At 50.1% G+C, this 14,148-nt stretch overlaps 7 protein-coding genes across 7 annotated transcripts; 3 read left to right on the top strand and 4 right to left on the bottom strand.

Annotated features, from left to right (window-relative positions):
• Window positions 1-6: 6 nt before the first annotated feature.
• On the top strand, window positions 7-2,058 carry M437DRAFT_85601 (uncharacterized protein; the record flags this gene model as incomplete). The annotated part of the gene is made up of 1 exon (XM_041028311.1): window positions 7-2,058. One exon carries the CDS (start codon window positions 7-9, stop codon window positions 2,056-2,058), a length of 2,052 nt encoding a protein of 683 aa, XP_040878667.1.
• An 808-nt stretch (window positions 2,059-2,866) lies between these two features.
• On the bottom strand, window positions 2,867-3,559 carry M437DRAFT_67104 (uncharacterized protein; the record flags this gene model as incomplete). The annotated part of the gene is made up of 2 exons (XM_041024886.1): window positions 2,867-3,247; window positions 3,350-3,559. 2 exons carry the CDS (start codon window positions 3,557-3,559, stop codon window positions 2,867-2,869), a joined length of 591 nt encoding a protein of 196 aa, XP_040878666.1.
• A 1,248-nt stretch (window positions 3,560-4,807) lies between these two features.
• M437DRAFT_15119 (uncharacterized protein) lies at window positions 4,808-6,406 on the bottom strand (the record flags this gene model as incomplete). Its single annotated transcript, XM_041018798.1, has 2 exons — window positions 4,808-5,119; window positions 5,186-6,406. Coding segments are annotated over 2 exons (1,533 nt in total), but the record flags the coding sequence as incomplete, so codon positions are not given.
• A 294-nt stretch (window positions 6,407-6,700) lies between these two features.
• On the top strand, window positions 6,701-7,432 carry M437DRAFT_51045 (uncharacterized protein; the record flags this gene model as incomplete). Its single annotated transcript, XM_041022117.1, has 1 exon — window positions 6,701-7,432. One exon carries the CDS (start codon window positions 6,701-6,703, stop codon window positions 7,430-7,432), a length of 732 nt encoding a protein of 243 aa, XP_040878664.1.
• A 406-nt stretch (window positions 7,433-7,838) lies between these two features.
• On the bottom strand, window positions 7,839-9,477 carry M437DRAFT_85598 (uncharacterized protein; the record flags this gene model as incomplete). Its single annotated transcript, XM_041028310.1, has 2 exons — window positions 7,839-7,940; window positions 7,993-9,477. 2 exons carry the CDS (start codon window positions 9,475-9,477, stop codon window positions 7,839-7,841), a joined length of 1,587 nt encoding a protein of 528 aa, XP_040878663.1.
• Window positions 9,478-9,907: 430 nt separating this feature from the next.
• On the top strand, window positions 9,908-10,780 carry M437DRAFT_76312 (uncharacterized protein; the record flags this gene model as incomplete). Its single annotated transcript, XM_041026601.1, has 3 exons — window positions 9,908-9,919; window positions 10,038-10,577; window positions 10,634-10,780. 3 exons carry the CDS (start codon window positions 9,908-9,910, stop codon window positions 10,778-10,780), a joined length of 699 nt encoding a protein of 232 aa, XP_040878662.1.
• A 421-nt stretch (window positions 10,781-11,201) lies between these two features.
• M437DRAFT_85596 (uncharacterized protein) lies at window positions 11,202-14,032 on the bottom strand (the record flags this gene model as incomplete). The annotated part of the gene is made up of 4 exons (XM_041028309.1): window positions 11,202-12,710; window positions 12,764-13,124; window positions 13,173-13,573; window positions 13,622-14,032. The coding sequence occupies 4 exons, from the start codon at window positions 14,030-14,032 to the stop codon at window positions 11,202-11,204; spliced, it is 2,682 nt and encodes an 893-aa protein (XP_040878661.1).
• Between the last annotated feature and the right edge of the window lie 116 nt (window positions 14,033-14,148).

The following is a 14,148-nucleotide window of genomic DNA, read 5'->3' as shown; positions in this document are numbered from 1 at the left end:
GAGGCCATGCTAGAAGAGCATCGGCCTGATGCATCGCACGCCGGCAACCATGTCGACAGTGAGCCAAGGCAAGTAGCACCGCCTACTATGCTTCCAGGCTCGCGCGATTCTCTTTTACTTCCTCCGGAACCAGCGCAGCCGCGAACCGCAACTTCGTTGCAGCTTCCTTCATTATCTCAACAACACCCCGTAGCACAAGATGGGGCCATCTCCCAACTTCAGTCTTCCTTACAATCTCAGCTTCATGTCCACAGCCAGATACTCGAGGAACAGAGACAAGAGATCGAGAACCAGAGACACCAGATTGCTCGTATGGACAACACGATAGAAGCTCTGCGACACGAACAAAGGAACATGTATGCCGTGGTGGATGAAGTCAGACATGAATTGCGAGCACGTAGCTCTGCGCCGGAACATCAGCATCCCGACACCAGTGAGGTTGACATCCTCACTCGTGAACTACAGACCGTCTCGGCCAAGACGAATGAGATTCATGGACTCAAGATGCAGCTGGATATCCTTCGGAGTCAAGTAAGACGTCTGGAACAAGTGAGACATGGATCACCTGGAGCAAATGGCGCGCCTCCTTCGGAACCTCTGAACCATGAACAGGCGAGTCATGCGCCATCTTCGATAGCTGGATTTGCAACAAACACGCCGTCTGCACCAGAACAAAGGCCGCTCCTCTACCAAACACCTATTGAGAATCGACTTCCTGCCCCGATCGCCGCCAATCCCGAGCTGCCAGACCCTCGTGTTCAATCAGAGTCGCGGACACTTCCTAGCATTCGTTCCATTGATCCGAACACACCACTTTCTTCATGGCGTCCTGCCGGTGCAATCGCTCCGCCACCACCGATGCCCATGGTTGGATCCTCACCACAGATCGAGGCACCAGCACCTGGCAGTGGATGGGCCGCCGTCAACACAAACACTGCGCCCAAACGTTTGATCTCAGAGCCATCATTCGAGTCTACAACACCTGGATCGCCCAAGAGACAGCGCTTAGCTCCTCTTATGCCTCGGACTTACGATCAGCAGAGTCCTGCACAAGGCTCTTCGCCTTACCATTCGGTTTCTGGTGATTCTTTGCCGACAGTTCCTACCTTACAATCGACACAGAATCCATCTAACGAATCTACTGGAAGTGTGCCTCCACAGCCTAACCCTCTGCGTTTTGTACAATTTGCATCAGGACTGGAATCTGCACCAGAAGAATCATGGCGCCAAGGAGCGGGATCAGCTATAGACAGGACCAGAGGTAGCCCAAGAAGAGGAAGAGGAGGCAGAAGTCGGGGTGGACGCAAGAGTGGAGGTGGAGAGGGAGATCGCGCCACACCGGAATGGGAGGCACGTCCTGACAATGTTCAAATTCTCAACCCGCCCGAAGGACACGGAGGACCAGTTCAAGCTCCAGAACAATCTGGCGAGGCAACAGCTGGCATGTACCCCGACCCGCACTTCATGCCTATCACCACGACCGCTGATGTGGCCTCATCGAACCATCCAACCAAGAAGACCCGTACCAAGCCTGTACGCAATGCAGACGGTGTTCTTATTCGCAAGGACGGAAGACCGGACATGCGCAGTGTAAGCAGCGCTATGAACCTTAAGAAGGTGCATGCGAAGAAGGAGGCCGAACGGGCCAACAACAAGGAGAACTCTGCCGCATCTGAAGACACCAAGGATAAGACTACGCCCTACTCGGCATCAGAGCATGACGCAGGAGAAACAAGCGCCGCCAGTCCCAGTGTCGATGGGCATGCTACAGATGGTGAGACCAGCATTCTGGACCGTCACCAAGAAACCATGCGTAAGGTTTTTCCCCATGGCATCGACAACCCCAGCGTGCAGAGCATGGCACAACAATTCTTCCCTAAACCAGACGATACCCGTGCTGCGCCTCAGGTCAAGATTGAAGCTATGGTCGAAAGCGACACTACCACAAAAGAAGCACCTCGAGGACATGAAGGGCCCAAACCTCTGATCGATGGGGAAAGGAGCATGGTCCACCACACCGCAGGACGTGTGGATGTTGAGATGAACGACGCTAAATAGACACGCATGCATCGCTGTTGAGCATCACGCACGCCGTTACGCATCACGATCTGCTTGGGCAGAAATTGACACGAATAACAAAGCTGGTTTCTTGCGAGCAGGGGTCTCTCAAACAGGAGGAAAGTATGCACACAGGACGGAGCAAGGAACATCCGCTCTGCTACATTTTCTTGGAACAACGCTACCACTTGGGCAGCAATGGCAATTGGGAGACGGTGTTCTTTGGCTGGATATGACTCCAGCTGCTCTGATTCATTTCGTTTCGCTTTACATCATTTCAAGCTATTTAACCGTACACATATACCCAAGGCGCGCTGGGATTCATTTCGACAATGCAAAACAACATACGAAAACGCTATACATACACTTTTGCCTACTCTTGCATTACCATCCTGCTTCCAAAGGTAGACGCCACACTCGTATTGGGAATGTTAGACTTATCGATCTACTTTCCATCATTTACCATATTCCCGGACCGAAAACTGAGCGGCGCACGATCCTAAAGCAGAGTGAACCGCCAGAACATCGCTTCGTTTGATCTTTGAAACCCAGTCAGCAACCTTGTGACCTTTGCTCCTTCATTGGTTCCTGCATGTTGACCTCAATGGTCCATTCCGGCACTTTTAACCGTCCATCAAAGTTCTCATCTGCGTATTACGAGCATCTTCGCCATTTTTGCTTTTACGAGATATCAAGTTTTTGGTTTTGGCTTCTCGTTTTCTTCTCCACGATCCATCTCGTCTACTTTTACTCATTGCGTTGAACAAGTTGCTAGCGCAAAACATGTACAAGCCGCGTATCATATCATCTATCTCGTAAGTGTGCAACGCCTTCTTGTTTGCTCGCCTGAGCCAAATCTCTCTTTCTCCATCGAGTAATGCGACCAAAGCCCAGTCCCGCCATTCCGATCACTCGGAAACCCTAACTCGGACTTTGTCGATGTCTGGACAGAAGCAGCCGTTGCGTTTTCGGCTCTTCTTCTTGGTCGTCGGTTAGAAAGCACGGGGCTGCTTCCGAGTCTATCGCCAGAAATAGCAGGTACTTTATGGCTTGGCATGATCTGGCTCGCGACTCTTTGGGATTCGGTGCCTGCTGTTGAAGTCCACGTAGCCGATGCGCCGCCGACGGCGACGGCGACGTCGGCGGCAACGATGGCGAGGATGTGAGAAGGTATCGAGTACCGGTAGGACTATTGACGTGAGATTCACTGCGCTCTTCCATGTCGCAACTTGCAAGTCTTGTGGGATTGCGATCTACGATGGAAGAAAGAGACGTCTGTCAGCGCGCTTACTTTGCCGTGTTTTGATATCGATCGTCTTAAGGCTGTGCAATTTCTACGTGTCATCATAAGACCAGCAACTATTACATGTATAGCAATCCTTGTATTGTCGTCGTGTCGGAGCTCAAAGTACCGAAAGACGATCGTGCTTATAGCAATGTTGATCTGCCCTATCCTTACGCGACTAACAGTGTTGCACTTGCCCTGTGAGAGGTTTGACATTTCGCTTTCGCTCAGTGAAACATGGAGACTGAGACAGAAACACGACTTCGTTGCTGTCAAATCGATTCCAATGTGATGTTCTTTCCCTCGGCTTATCTACTTCCGAAACAGCTTCGACATAAAAAGTTATGCATCCTCCCCCTCCAAGCCACCACAACTCCACCAGAACTTTACCAATCTTTCCCGTTTTATTTCCTACGCATGTGGAAAACAAAAGTTGGTGGTCGAATGAGCTCAAAATGCAAAAAGAAACGACGCCTGCAGGACTCGAACCTGCGCTCCCGAAGGAAATAGATTTCTAGTCTATCGCTATAACCACTCAGCCAAAGCGCCTGCGAAATTACCGAGTTCGGAAGAATCGAGGTTCGGGTTCGATGGTAGGACGCGCAAATGGCCTTAATATAACCATCGTGAGCAAGAAAGGAGTCAAGTTGAAGAAGAAAAGTGCGATCAACCTGCTCGCACCTGCTTCTTTCGTGAACATCTAGCATGACCCCGAGAAGCGACAAGAAGATCAGAGAGCGTCTGGTTATGTCGGCAAGAAAACAACCAGAAAGGAAGCTGCGTCGAGGTTTGTTGTCGATCGTCATGGTCTGCGCTTCTGAGATGCTGAACGTATGACCCTATTATGCATCTTCGACGGCGAGTATGTGCCTCCCATAGAATCGAGATACATTCCAGGCGGTGTGATCTGACAGTATAGCATCGGCTCTCGAGACTGTAAGTACTCTCGAACTCTTTACCATGCAATTGGGTAAGATCGCTGTTGAATGATGGCTAGCCATGAAACTGGTCTGCTTCCAGTACGATCTACCTAGATATATTAGAATCTCACGTTGATCGTTGACCGTACGAAAGCTCATGAATTCAGAGCGCAGTCGGCGACGACAAAGATCAACTCGACCGCGGGCAAGGATAGCACAAAGGAAGGGTGAGGTCGCAAAGACAGTCGACAATGTGATGCCTGATCAGCTTGGAGGTGACCCTGTCCAGAGAAAGTGGGAACGGAGGAAGGAACAAGCTCGCAGAAGAAAGAGGACCGGAGTAGAGTGGGAACGTAACAAACGTAATGGAGAAACCGGACCTCGATTGATTGGTAGTGAATGTGGTGTTATTGCGAAGAATATACTTGTGAGACAGATCACGTCCCCTGGAAGCCCTCCAATATACACAGAACCTAACACCGTCGCTAAAAGATTGCAGAGAAAAGAATGAGAAAAAAGTCATCGTGTTGATACTGAGAAGATATCACTCCTCGTTGTCTTCGTCGTCAACCTCCATGCCAAAGTTCCTGCGCTTCATGGCGAGTTCACTCTCCAAACTTTGCAGTTTGTTGATATTGCGCTGCCTGAGCATGGGGTTCATGGAGCGCTCGACATTAACGCGCGCATTTGCAACCTCCTTCTCCAGGTCCTCAATCTCCTCACGTACTTGAGCTTGCACCGCTTGTTCTGCCACCATCTCCTCGTCGATAGTGTCTGGGCCTTCGTCGTCATCCTCATCGGACTCATCGTCATCATCATCTTCATCGCTTGATGCCTCTTGAGCGGCTGCAGGAGTCTCGGCTGATGCTGCTGGCGTAGGTGCTTCTGTTTCTGGTTCTGCTTCAGCCATGGCGGTCTGTACAGCGCTCATTTCAGCTGCTGCATCGGCGGGTGGTAGTGGCGGTGCATCTGCCATATCTTCATCGAACAGAGCAGCACCCAGCATGCCTTCCAGATCTTCGTCGTCTTCTTCCTCTTGCATGGGCTCCGTAGTGTATGCTTGACCAAAGGCGTCCTCGGTCGTTGTTCTATAATCAGCTGGTTCTTCTTCGTCGTAGTAGTCCATGTCTTGATCTCCTTGGGCTTGTTGATCCATCGCATCGGTATCAACGATGTCGTACTTGACGGTACCTCCTGATTTCTCAACCAGTTCATCGGCTTTGATCAGACGCTCCACTTCGTCATCCACATGCTCGACAGACTTGTAGCTAGCTCTTTGCCTGAATCGCCTCTTACGCACCCAGTGCATTGGCGGTGTCAAGCCGTGTGCATATTGGAATGTGTTCTTGTCTACTTCGCGCGGCAGAGGAGCGTACTTCGCTGTTGTCTCACCCTCTGTCGGACCCAAGACAAGGAGCATCTGGCAAATATCGGCAACCTTCCACCATCCACGTTTGTCCCAACTCTTCATTCCCTCGATAATACACGGTAAATCGACCATGACGGCAGCATAGTTAGTCTTGTTCACAGTGACGATGGCGCGGCGCAGATCCTTGTCCAGAAACTTGATATTAACATAAGCTCCTCCGCTTTCTGGCTTCTCGCCCAGCGTCTTGTTGGTGATGGCTTCACGCAAGTAATCGCAGTCAGGTCCTGGCTCCATGCGCAAAACCCATTGCGACTCAATAGCTGGATCATCTTCTGCATCACTAGCTTCTGAATCGTAGCCGACACCAACAGGTCGCTTAGGTACATATTTTCGAGAAACGATCGAGATTGATTTTGGACCAGCACTTTGTTTCCTCGCGTTTAACTTGAGGCGAGTAGGAGTTGAAGTAGCCGATTCTTGTTGTCCGCCAGCACTATTGCTAAGCTTCAAGGAGAAGCGTTTCTTCGGGACCTGAGTATTGATAGTGGGACGTTTGGGAGCAGGAGAAATGTCGTCTTGAGCTGGGCGCTTCTTGTTGGCATCATCGGTGGGTCCTTTGGGTTTCTTAATCTTCTTAGGAACGGCCGAGAGTGCTGGTTGAGGCGGACGCGGCGGCTGAGAGGGTGTGGACTCATTCTGAGGAGTTGGCGGTTGCGAGTTCTTGATCTTGAATTTGAAACCGCCGCCAGTGCTGGGAGTGGCAGCGGCAGGTGTTGGCGGTACTGATGGCGGCGCGTTAGGGTCGGCCGGTTTCGCCGAGAGCTTTAGTTTCATCGCCAGGCAGCTCGCGCCTTTAGCGAGTCGCAACGCTGTCGAAGGATGTGAAAGGGCGAGGAGGGCCTGTAGAAATGTTGCGACAATGAGGAAGGAATGGCAGCAGCAGTCGGGGGAAAGAGCAAGCGCCAAGCCAAGTGAAGTCAGGCAGTTGCGGTTGCATGTGAAAGAAGGAAGCAGCAACCACCACTAAAACATCTCTTTCCTGTTTTCTCTACCACATACACCGACATCATGTCGGCAACACAACAACTACATACATCGCTACTGCGCGCACCTATCCTACACATACTCCGCGCCCAAGGCTTCCACTCGACGCGACCATCAGTTCTAGACACTCTAGTCAACATCACCGAGCGCTACCTGATGCTACTTGCCGAAACAACCAGAGATCATGCTCTACTCAACCACAACGACCCCATTCCAACCATCACTGATGTCCGCATGGCATTGACCGACTGCGGCACTCTCACTCCCGTCCTCACAGCTGCCGAACAAGACTGGCTAGAAAAGTTCAGACGACCTCTAGAAGACTTCGACGATCTAAAACACGGCGATATCAGAAGAGAAGGAGAGCTACGGCGACGCGATGAACAAGATACCCAAGATGTTCGCGACTTCATCAAATGGGTCGTTGGCGACCAGAATCGTGAGATTCGTCGCATCGCTGGTGTCTTGCCCGAACCTGGTCCTGGAGGCACTGTCAATGGCGAGGACTACTTGACAGTTCTTAAGAAGAAGCACAGCAAGACAGGAGAAGAGTCACGATTCCAGGGTACTGTACTCGGAAAGCCAGCTGAGGACAGACCTCTAAAGATCGAAGGCGGCCCAGTCGAGAGTTTGACCGAGTGGAACAACCTCATGCACGATCATTCTGAGCACCAACTACCGACTACGAAAGATGCTGCTGAAAGCCCACACGAAGCCGAGATAGACGAACAGCAACTGTTGATGGATGTGTCTTGAGCCGTGGCGCCTTTTGCTGTTACAACATCTAACAACCATGCCACCGTCGCCCTTCATTGCTATCACAACGATCTCAATATGTTCTGAGGAGCTGAAATATTGGAGGGACCTTGCTTCCAGAAGAACCATATCGCGCCCCGCGCAAGATCTGTACTATATTCATACAGTGCGGGTGAGAAAAGAGTGAACTTCGAGGAAGGGCGCGAATGAACAGGACGGAAATGAGAGAGAAAGAGACAGCCATGTGTCGCTAGTATGGCCAGGATTCAGCGCCATCGTCACATACTATGTCCAGTCACGCATGCTGGACAAGGTGCTAGACAAACGGCAGGAGCAAGGAGTGAAAATGCAGCTCTTCCAACACCATGAGTATCGTGCTCAGACAGCCGCGTGCATCAATCAGATCTCAAGTAGAAGCCGCATGCATAGAGAAGAACCCAACACCACCAAGATATTTGATAGCCTGCAATGCAAGCTTATTCTCCTCGTCCATCTCTTGCTCAACAAGCTGATTCACATTAGCATAATTTCCCACTCGTAGGCACCTGGACACAACTTACTCTCTGGTACAACGTCTTCCTTTTTCCCTTGTCCTGCCCAGAAGACGCATCGTGCTTGTATCTACACTTGTTTCCAAATTTGCATCGTCCTTGGTTTAGAAAGCTGATGCATTGCTTGGCATCAGGTTGTTGCTGTTTTGGCTGACCCTTGGAGCTGGCGGTAGGTGGTGGAACACGGATTGGTTGTGATAGTTTCGAGGATGTTTCTTCTGGTGGTGCGTCGCTGTCCGAATCTGAGAGGTGTCGGTCGTCCGCAGGGGCATCTTGGTTTGAACCCTGGAGAGATTGATCAATTTCCATGTTGTCCGTCGGTGCTGCTTGCTCGTGTTGTTCTCTCGCGTCAACATCTTCTCCAGCTGTTTCAGCGGGTTCTTGCCCCTTCTCAGCCAACAATTTCTGTAGCTCTTCCACTTTCTGCATCTGAAGTGCGAGCTCTTTCTGCGTATCTTCGAGTGTAGACTCTTCGTTGTGTCTTGCTTGTCTGTCGGTAGCAGGCTTTCTCATCTGTCTCTGCGTACGATCGTCCCTTCTCTCCACAGGCTGATACTCGCCTCCCGAAGCACTAGCAATAGCCGCTCGAGTTTCTTGCTCAATACGTCTGCGCTCTTCCATACGTGATTGGATCTCTAACTCTTTCTCCTCCACTCTGCGTTTGCTTGGCCAGCGTTTCTTGCGCTCTTCGATCCATTCAGCAATATCTGCTGCAGAACTCAGTGTTGACAGTTCTCCATTGAATTCGAAGCTCAAAGGTCCGTTCTGCAAAGCACTTAAAGCGGCTTCTTCGTCGACTTCTTCTTCATCTTCGTCCTCATCTTGTTCTGAGTTCTCTGGTGATCCGTAGTCCTGTGGAATAAGACCAAGTCCGGTTGGAGGCCGTTGTTTTATACCGCCTCCTGATGAGATCGGTGCTGGAGGTTTCTGCGGAAGGATTGGAGCACCGAAGCTAGGGACTGCAGGTGCAACCTGAGCTTTCGGTGCGCTTGATGGTTTCTTCATGGGATGTCCTCTGTTTGAGTTGCCGAAAGCCTGCTCTCGTGTACGTTTTCCTCCAGGCGGTGAGCTTAAGTTTCCATAAGATGGTTGATGATTCTGTCCAGCGGCATGTACACCTGACTGCCCATATTGAGGCATTTGAGGTTGTGCGTAGGTCTGAGCCTGCATGCCACCAAATGCAGGATTGACGTAGGATCCAGGTGGAGCTTGATAGTGCTGCGGCGCTTGATAATGTTGCTGTTGATTGCCATAACTCGGTTGATAGTTGCCAGTATTTTGTCCATATCCATTAGAATTGGTATTTTGATGTTGGAAATTTCCTCCACCTCGCTGGGGCGCCCCTCCTCGACCTCTGAATGAGCCACGATTTCCTCGTCCTCCCCGACCACCTCTACCTCCTCGATCGTTGAATTGGTTAGGATTTTCTGATTGTGATGATGATGCTGCTTTTGGTGGAGGTGGAGGAGGCGGTGGGAAAGAGAATCCGTCCATGTTTTACTTCTTTCCCAATATACTCCTGAAGTCCCAAGAAGCTCTGTAATCAATGCCGTATGTATATATTTTGAGACTATCAAGATGATGTTTGTGCAAAAAGATAAAAAGAAGCATTTAAATTCTCAAAAAGCTTTGGAGAGCGAGAGAGAGCAAGAAGACGCGTGCCAAGACTCGACTCAAAAGCGCCATCATCGCATCCATAGGGCTGAAGAATGCCCTGACCCTCGAGCGAACCAAAACTCGGTCTGGTCACTCACACTTTTCGAACACACACATCACTGAGAGAGAAATGTTGTTATAGCGACGTCGAACCAATTCTGGGAATTATTATGCCTTCTGTGTTGGACCAATTTTTGACCATAACGCTGCCTGAATACTTGACCTGAAGAAAAATCTGCCAGGGAGCAGTCCATCACACATCGAAAAGATGTATATCATTGTAAGTTCGCAATTTTCTGTTACGAGTTCGTGGAAAAGAAAGAGTAGATCAGAAGTCACTGGGCCAAAAAGTCAAAACATTGGTTTCGATCAATAACTGATGAGAACCATCCAAAAAGGTCACAATCGCGGACTTGATCCAAATCTCACCACAAGACTTTGAAAAGCGCAGCGCGCAAGCAATCGAAGACAACATAAACGCCAAATATGCAGACAAAGTAATCCACCGCGTCGGCCTCTGCGTAGCCCTCTACGACATCCTTCAAACCAGCGAAGGTCTCATCGGCCACGGCACCGGCATCGTAAACGTCAATGTCGACTTTCGCATGATTGTCTTCCGTCCCTTCAAGGGTGAAATCCTGATGGGCAAAATCCTCAGTGCCTCTGATATGGGTATTAGAATCTCCATGGGCTTTTTTGATGATATCTTTGTGCCGGCGCCAGCAATGCTGTTTGATCCTGCAAAGTATATCATGACTGAGGATGGAGAGTGGGTATGGGTTTGGGAATCTGCGCCGGAAAACTTGCTTTACTTTGATGTCAACGAGATGGTTCGCTTCCGCGTCGAGGCCGAGACGTGGACAGATCTGTCTCCCGAGAAGCAACCTGCACCGGGCGAGGAGGTCGAAACTTACAGACGCTCACCATACGAGATTACTGTAAGCAGCAACAGAGCGTTTGAGTTATATCAAACGGTATGCTGACCCAGAATTAGGCATCTATGCAACTTAGTGGTCTCGGTCCAGCTCTCTGGTGGAAAGAGCCAGATGAAGAAGAAGTGGCCGAAGACGAGGAGGAAATGGATGGCGGCGCAGAAGACATGAATGGCGATGTTGTCGACGAGATGGATGAGGGAGCTTAGTACGACCCCTCCATGCCAACTCGTCCGCTCGCCAACAAGAAGACAGAGCCAGAAGTTGAGGCGGCTCCAGTCAACCCCAACCCTAAGAGACTACCTCGCAGAAGTGCCAGAAGGAAAGGCTAGATGACCTTCTCTGCCGAAGATTTTGAAGATAGCGGATGATTACAAGCTAGGGAAGAGCGGGTGTTTCGGCGTTGAAAACAGAGTTCGTAGGGGCTGTTCTTCACTTCCATGGGACAATGAGAACAAGGGCAAAAACCTGAAGCAGGACATGTTCGTCCTCATCGCACTCTGTCAGAACCGCAGAGAAAGATGTAGAAAAGCAACATATCAATCAAACGCTCATCAACTGTACATGAAACTTTTCGGCGCCTACGGCGCGGTGCAAGATATCTAGATAGAGTGGATGTCCGTGTTTTCCTCATTTAAGCCCCAGTCTGACCTTCAACACTCCTTCCCAAGCATCCAAAGCACTTGCCTCAGCCTTGGTAGCAAACGCTCTAATTCCCTGGCTCAAGAACTGAGCATCAGCCATAGCATCGCCAGTTGCTCCCTCGCGCAATGCTTGTACCATATCCCTGCCGTCAATCTTCGATTTCTGTTCACGCGCAAGTGTCTGCAGAGCTGCAAAGTGCTTGGCCACAGCGTCGCGAATGCGCTGGATGGGTTGTGGTGGCAGGCGGTTGCCTTGACGCTTCTTCTTCTCTACCTCAATTGCGACATTGCAAAAGAACGCGGCACTGCGAATGAGGTCAAGCAGCAGGAAGTAGGACTGCAGTGTGAAGCTTGATGGAGGCAAGCCAGATGACTTTTGGACGCCGAGAATGTCTGAGGTAGATAGCTGCTGAATGGATGTGGCCAAACGGTCGAGCAGACCAGCATCGGGCTTGGTCTCGTTAGTGCCCAGAAGCGATTTCGTGGCTTGAAGCAGTTGTGCCCATGGCTTTGCAAGAGACTCCTCTGTTGAAGTAAGCTCGCTGCTGCTTGCCTTTGCGAATGCAGCAGCTTCCTCTTCCGTGACATTGCTTGGCTTGGAGCAAACTGTAGGTCTGCTAGAAAGTAACGCCCAGACATCCTCACTAACGATAGCCAGCGAAATCCAGTTGGTGTTGGGGATCTTGCCTCCACTAGTTAATCTGCGTTCAGGCGTGCTTTCAGTTCCAAAACCATCGAGGTTGAACGTCTCCGCATAGTCTCTGCTGTCCTTGAGGTTCTGAGTCCAGTACTCTAGAACACTCGGGCGGATGTCAGGAGTGCGAGGATGGAAAGGATTGTCTGTCAAACGAGCCATTCTGCATTGCTCAAGAATCAGCATGCGCCTGGTGAAACTGTGCTCGAGAGTATCACGCAGCTCTTGCAGTTCAAAGACCAGATCACATTGTCCATTCTTCATGAGTGACGACTGAGAGTGCGCGAGTTTCTTGTCAGTAGCGAAAAACATGTCCAAGGCGTTGTCGATGATCTCGTAGGGATCGATTGAAGCTTCGCCTCTCTGATCAAGTGCGAAAGGATGATTGAGAGATACTCTGGTCAAGAGAGAGTGGGCCATGGTCTCTTGCTGAATCTCTCTGACACGCAAGCTAGCATACTGTTTCATGGCTAGAGAGTGAAGTCCGAGTTCTGTTTCGAGGTATACGAGCAAAACTTTACCAGGGTGTGCATCTTCCGTGACAGGACCAGTCTCAAGGAGATATGCCGCTTGGAAGAGGTACGTAATGTCCTGCTCGAGTTCATAAAGTCGGATAAGTGCTGCAACGGCCAGATAGCAAGCATCTGACAGGCGCAACTTGTTCTGCGAGCTGGTTTCCATGAGTCGGATGCACTCGCAAGCAAAGTTCTTGATGACTTCTGCCTCTGGTTTAGTGACTCCAATGTTGATGCGGTACTGGAACTTCAACGAGTTGATCTCGGAAGTAAGGAGATCAGAAACCTGGTTGTCTCCTGTCAATAGATTGCTAGATCAGTGGAACGATGTCTTCTTACCTTCGCTGATTTCCCAGATTCGGGACTTGTCAGCTTGAACGACGATTCAGCGACATGTTTCAGGAAATCTTGCTGAGCCTCATTTGACAGGCCATCAACGAACTCCCTGATATCGCCATAGCAGAAGGGATACGACTGCCACTCGGTGAAAAACTCCTTGGCAGACTGCAAAGTCTTCTGTGACTTTGCGCTTGCATCTGTCTCTGCCTCGGAGAGAACGGTAGCCTGTACCTTGGCCATCATCTGTAGTCGCTTGATTCTCCAGTCATCTTTCTCGTTAATGGCAGGTATAGCATCTTCCTTTCCGAGTTTGGAAGCAGCCTTCACCAGACCATCCCAAACGACCCAATCATCTCTGACTCTGCTATTCGTCAGCTATTAATCTCTCCGTTCAACCATCTTGGCGTACCTCAGTGCACCATCCCCAGAGCTTTCCTCAAGTAAAGAAGAACATAAATCAAATAGCTCCTGCCAACGAGACTCTGCGATATACAGTTGAATCTTCTCTCTGGTGAAAGGCCAGTCGGTCATGATCTGCTTGGCCAACTTGTCGTCCGTCTTGTCCTTGAACGAGTCCAATGCTTCAATCATGTCTTTCCACTGGCCCTGTCTTCGATTAAGGTTCATCATAAGTCTCAATTGTGCGGAGTCCTCAATTGGTAGCTGCTTCAGACTTCGGAAAGCAAGAATGCGGTTCATGCCAGCCATTTTTTCATCCTTGTCTGCTTCACTGAGCAGTTGTTGAATGGCAATATGAGCGAGTTTGTACTTTTTGTTAGCAGGGTCGGCTTTCTTCATGGCGATCAACGCCTGTGTGATGGTTAGCATACAGTGACAAGACAGGAGCAATCGACTTACTGTAGCGGCATCCTGCCATCTTTGCTCGCTTACTGCGATCGTAAATCTCTTCTGGTTGATGGCAATCACACCATTCTTGCCTGCCGCGTTTGTCGCATTCGTCCATAACTTGCCAGCGCGCGGACCATTACTCAGCGGACGTGGGTAATCATCCATCACAGCCATTGTAGCCAGCTCATCCACATCTGAAATCAGATTAAGATCCACGATAGGAGGGTTCCTATTACAAAGCTGATCCAGGATCTGATTGCCCTCATCAAGTTGCATCATGCTGAAGAGAAAGTTTGCCTTGAAGTAGAGAAGCTGATTGTTTGCAGGTGACTTCTTCAAAAGCTTGTTGCACTTGCTCAATCCATCTTTGTACCTTCCAGATTGGAGGTAGTCTTCCAATTCTCTTGCGACAGCAGCCATGGCGTTTGTTTGAGGTCCGGCCAAAATTCTGTAGATGTGTGTAAATGCGTGTCTAGAAACGATAACAACAAATGTCGAAAGAAGAATCAGAAGCCAAGACATACATGTCAGATTTG

Source organism: Aureobasidium melanogenum, assembly GCF_000721775.1.
Source record: "Aureobasidium melanogenum CBS 110374 unplaced genomic scaffold scaffold_14, whole genome shotgun sequence".
Classification (NCBI taxonomy): domain Eukaryota; kingdom Fungi; phylum Ascomycota; class Dothideomycetes; order Dothideales; family Saccotheciaceae; genus Aureobasidium; species Aureobasidium melanogenum.
Note: the sequence above shows the minus strand (reverse complement) of the source record. Positions and strands in the feature narration are given on the sequence as shown.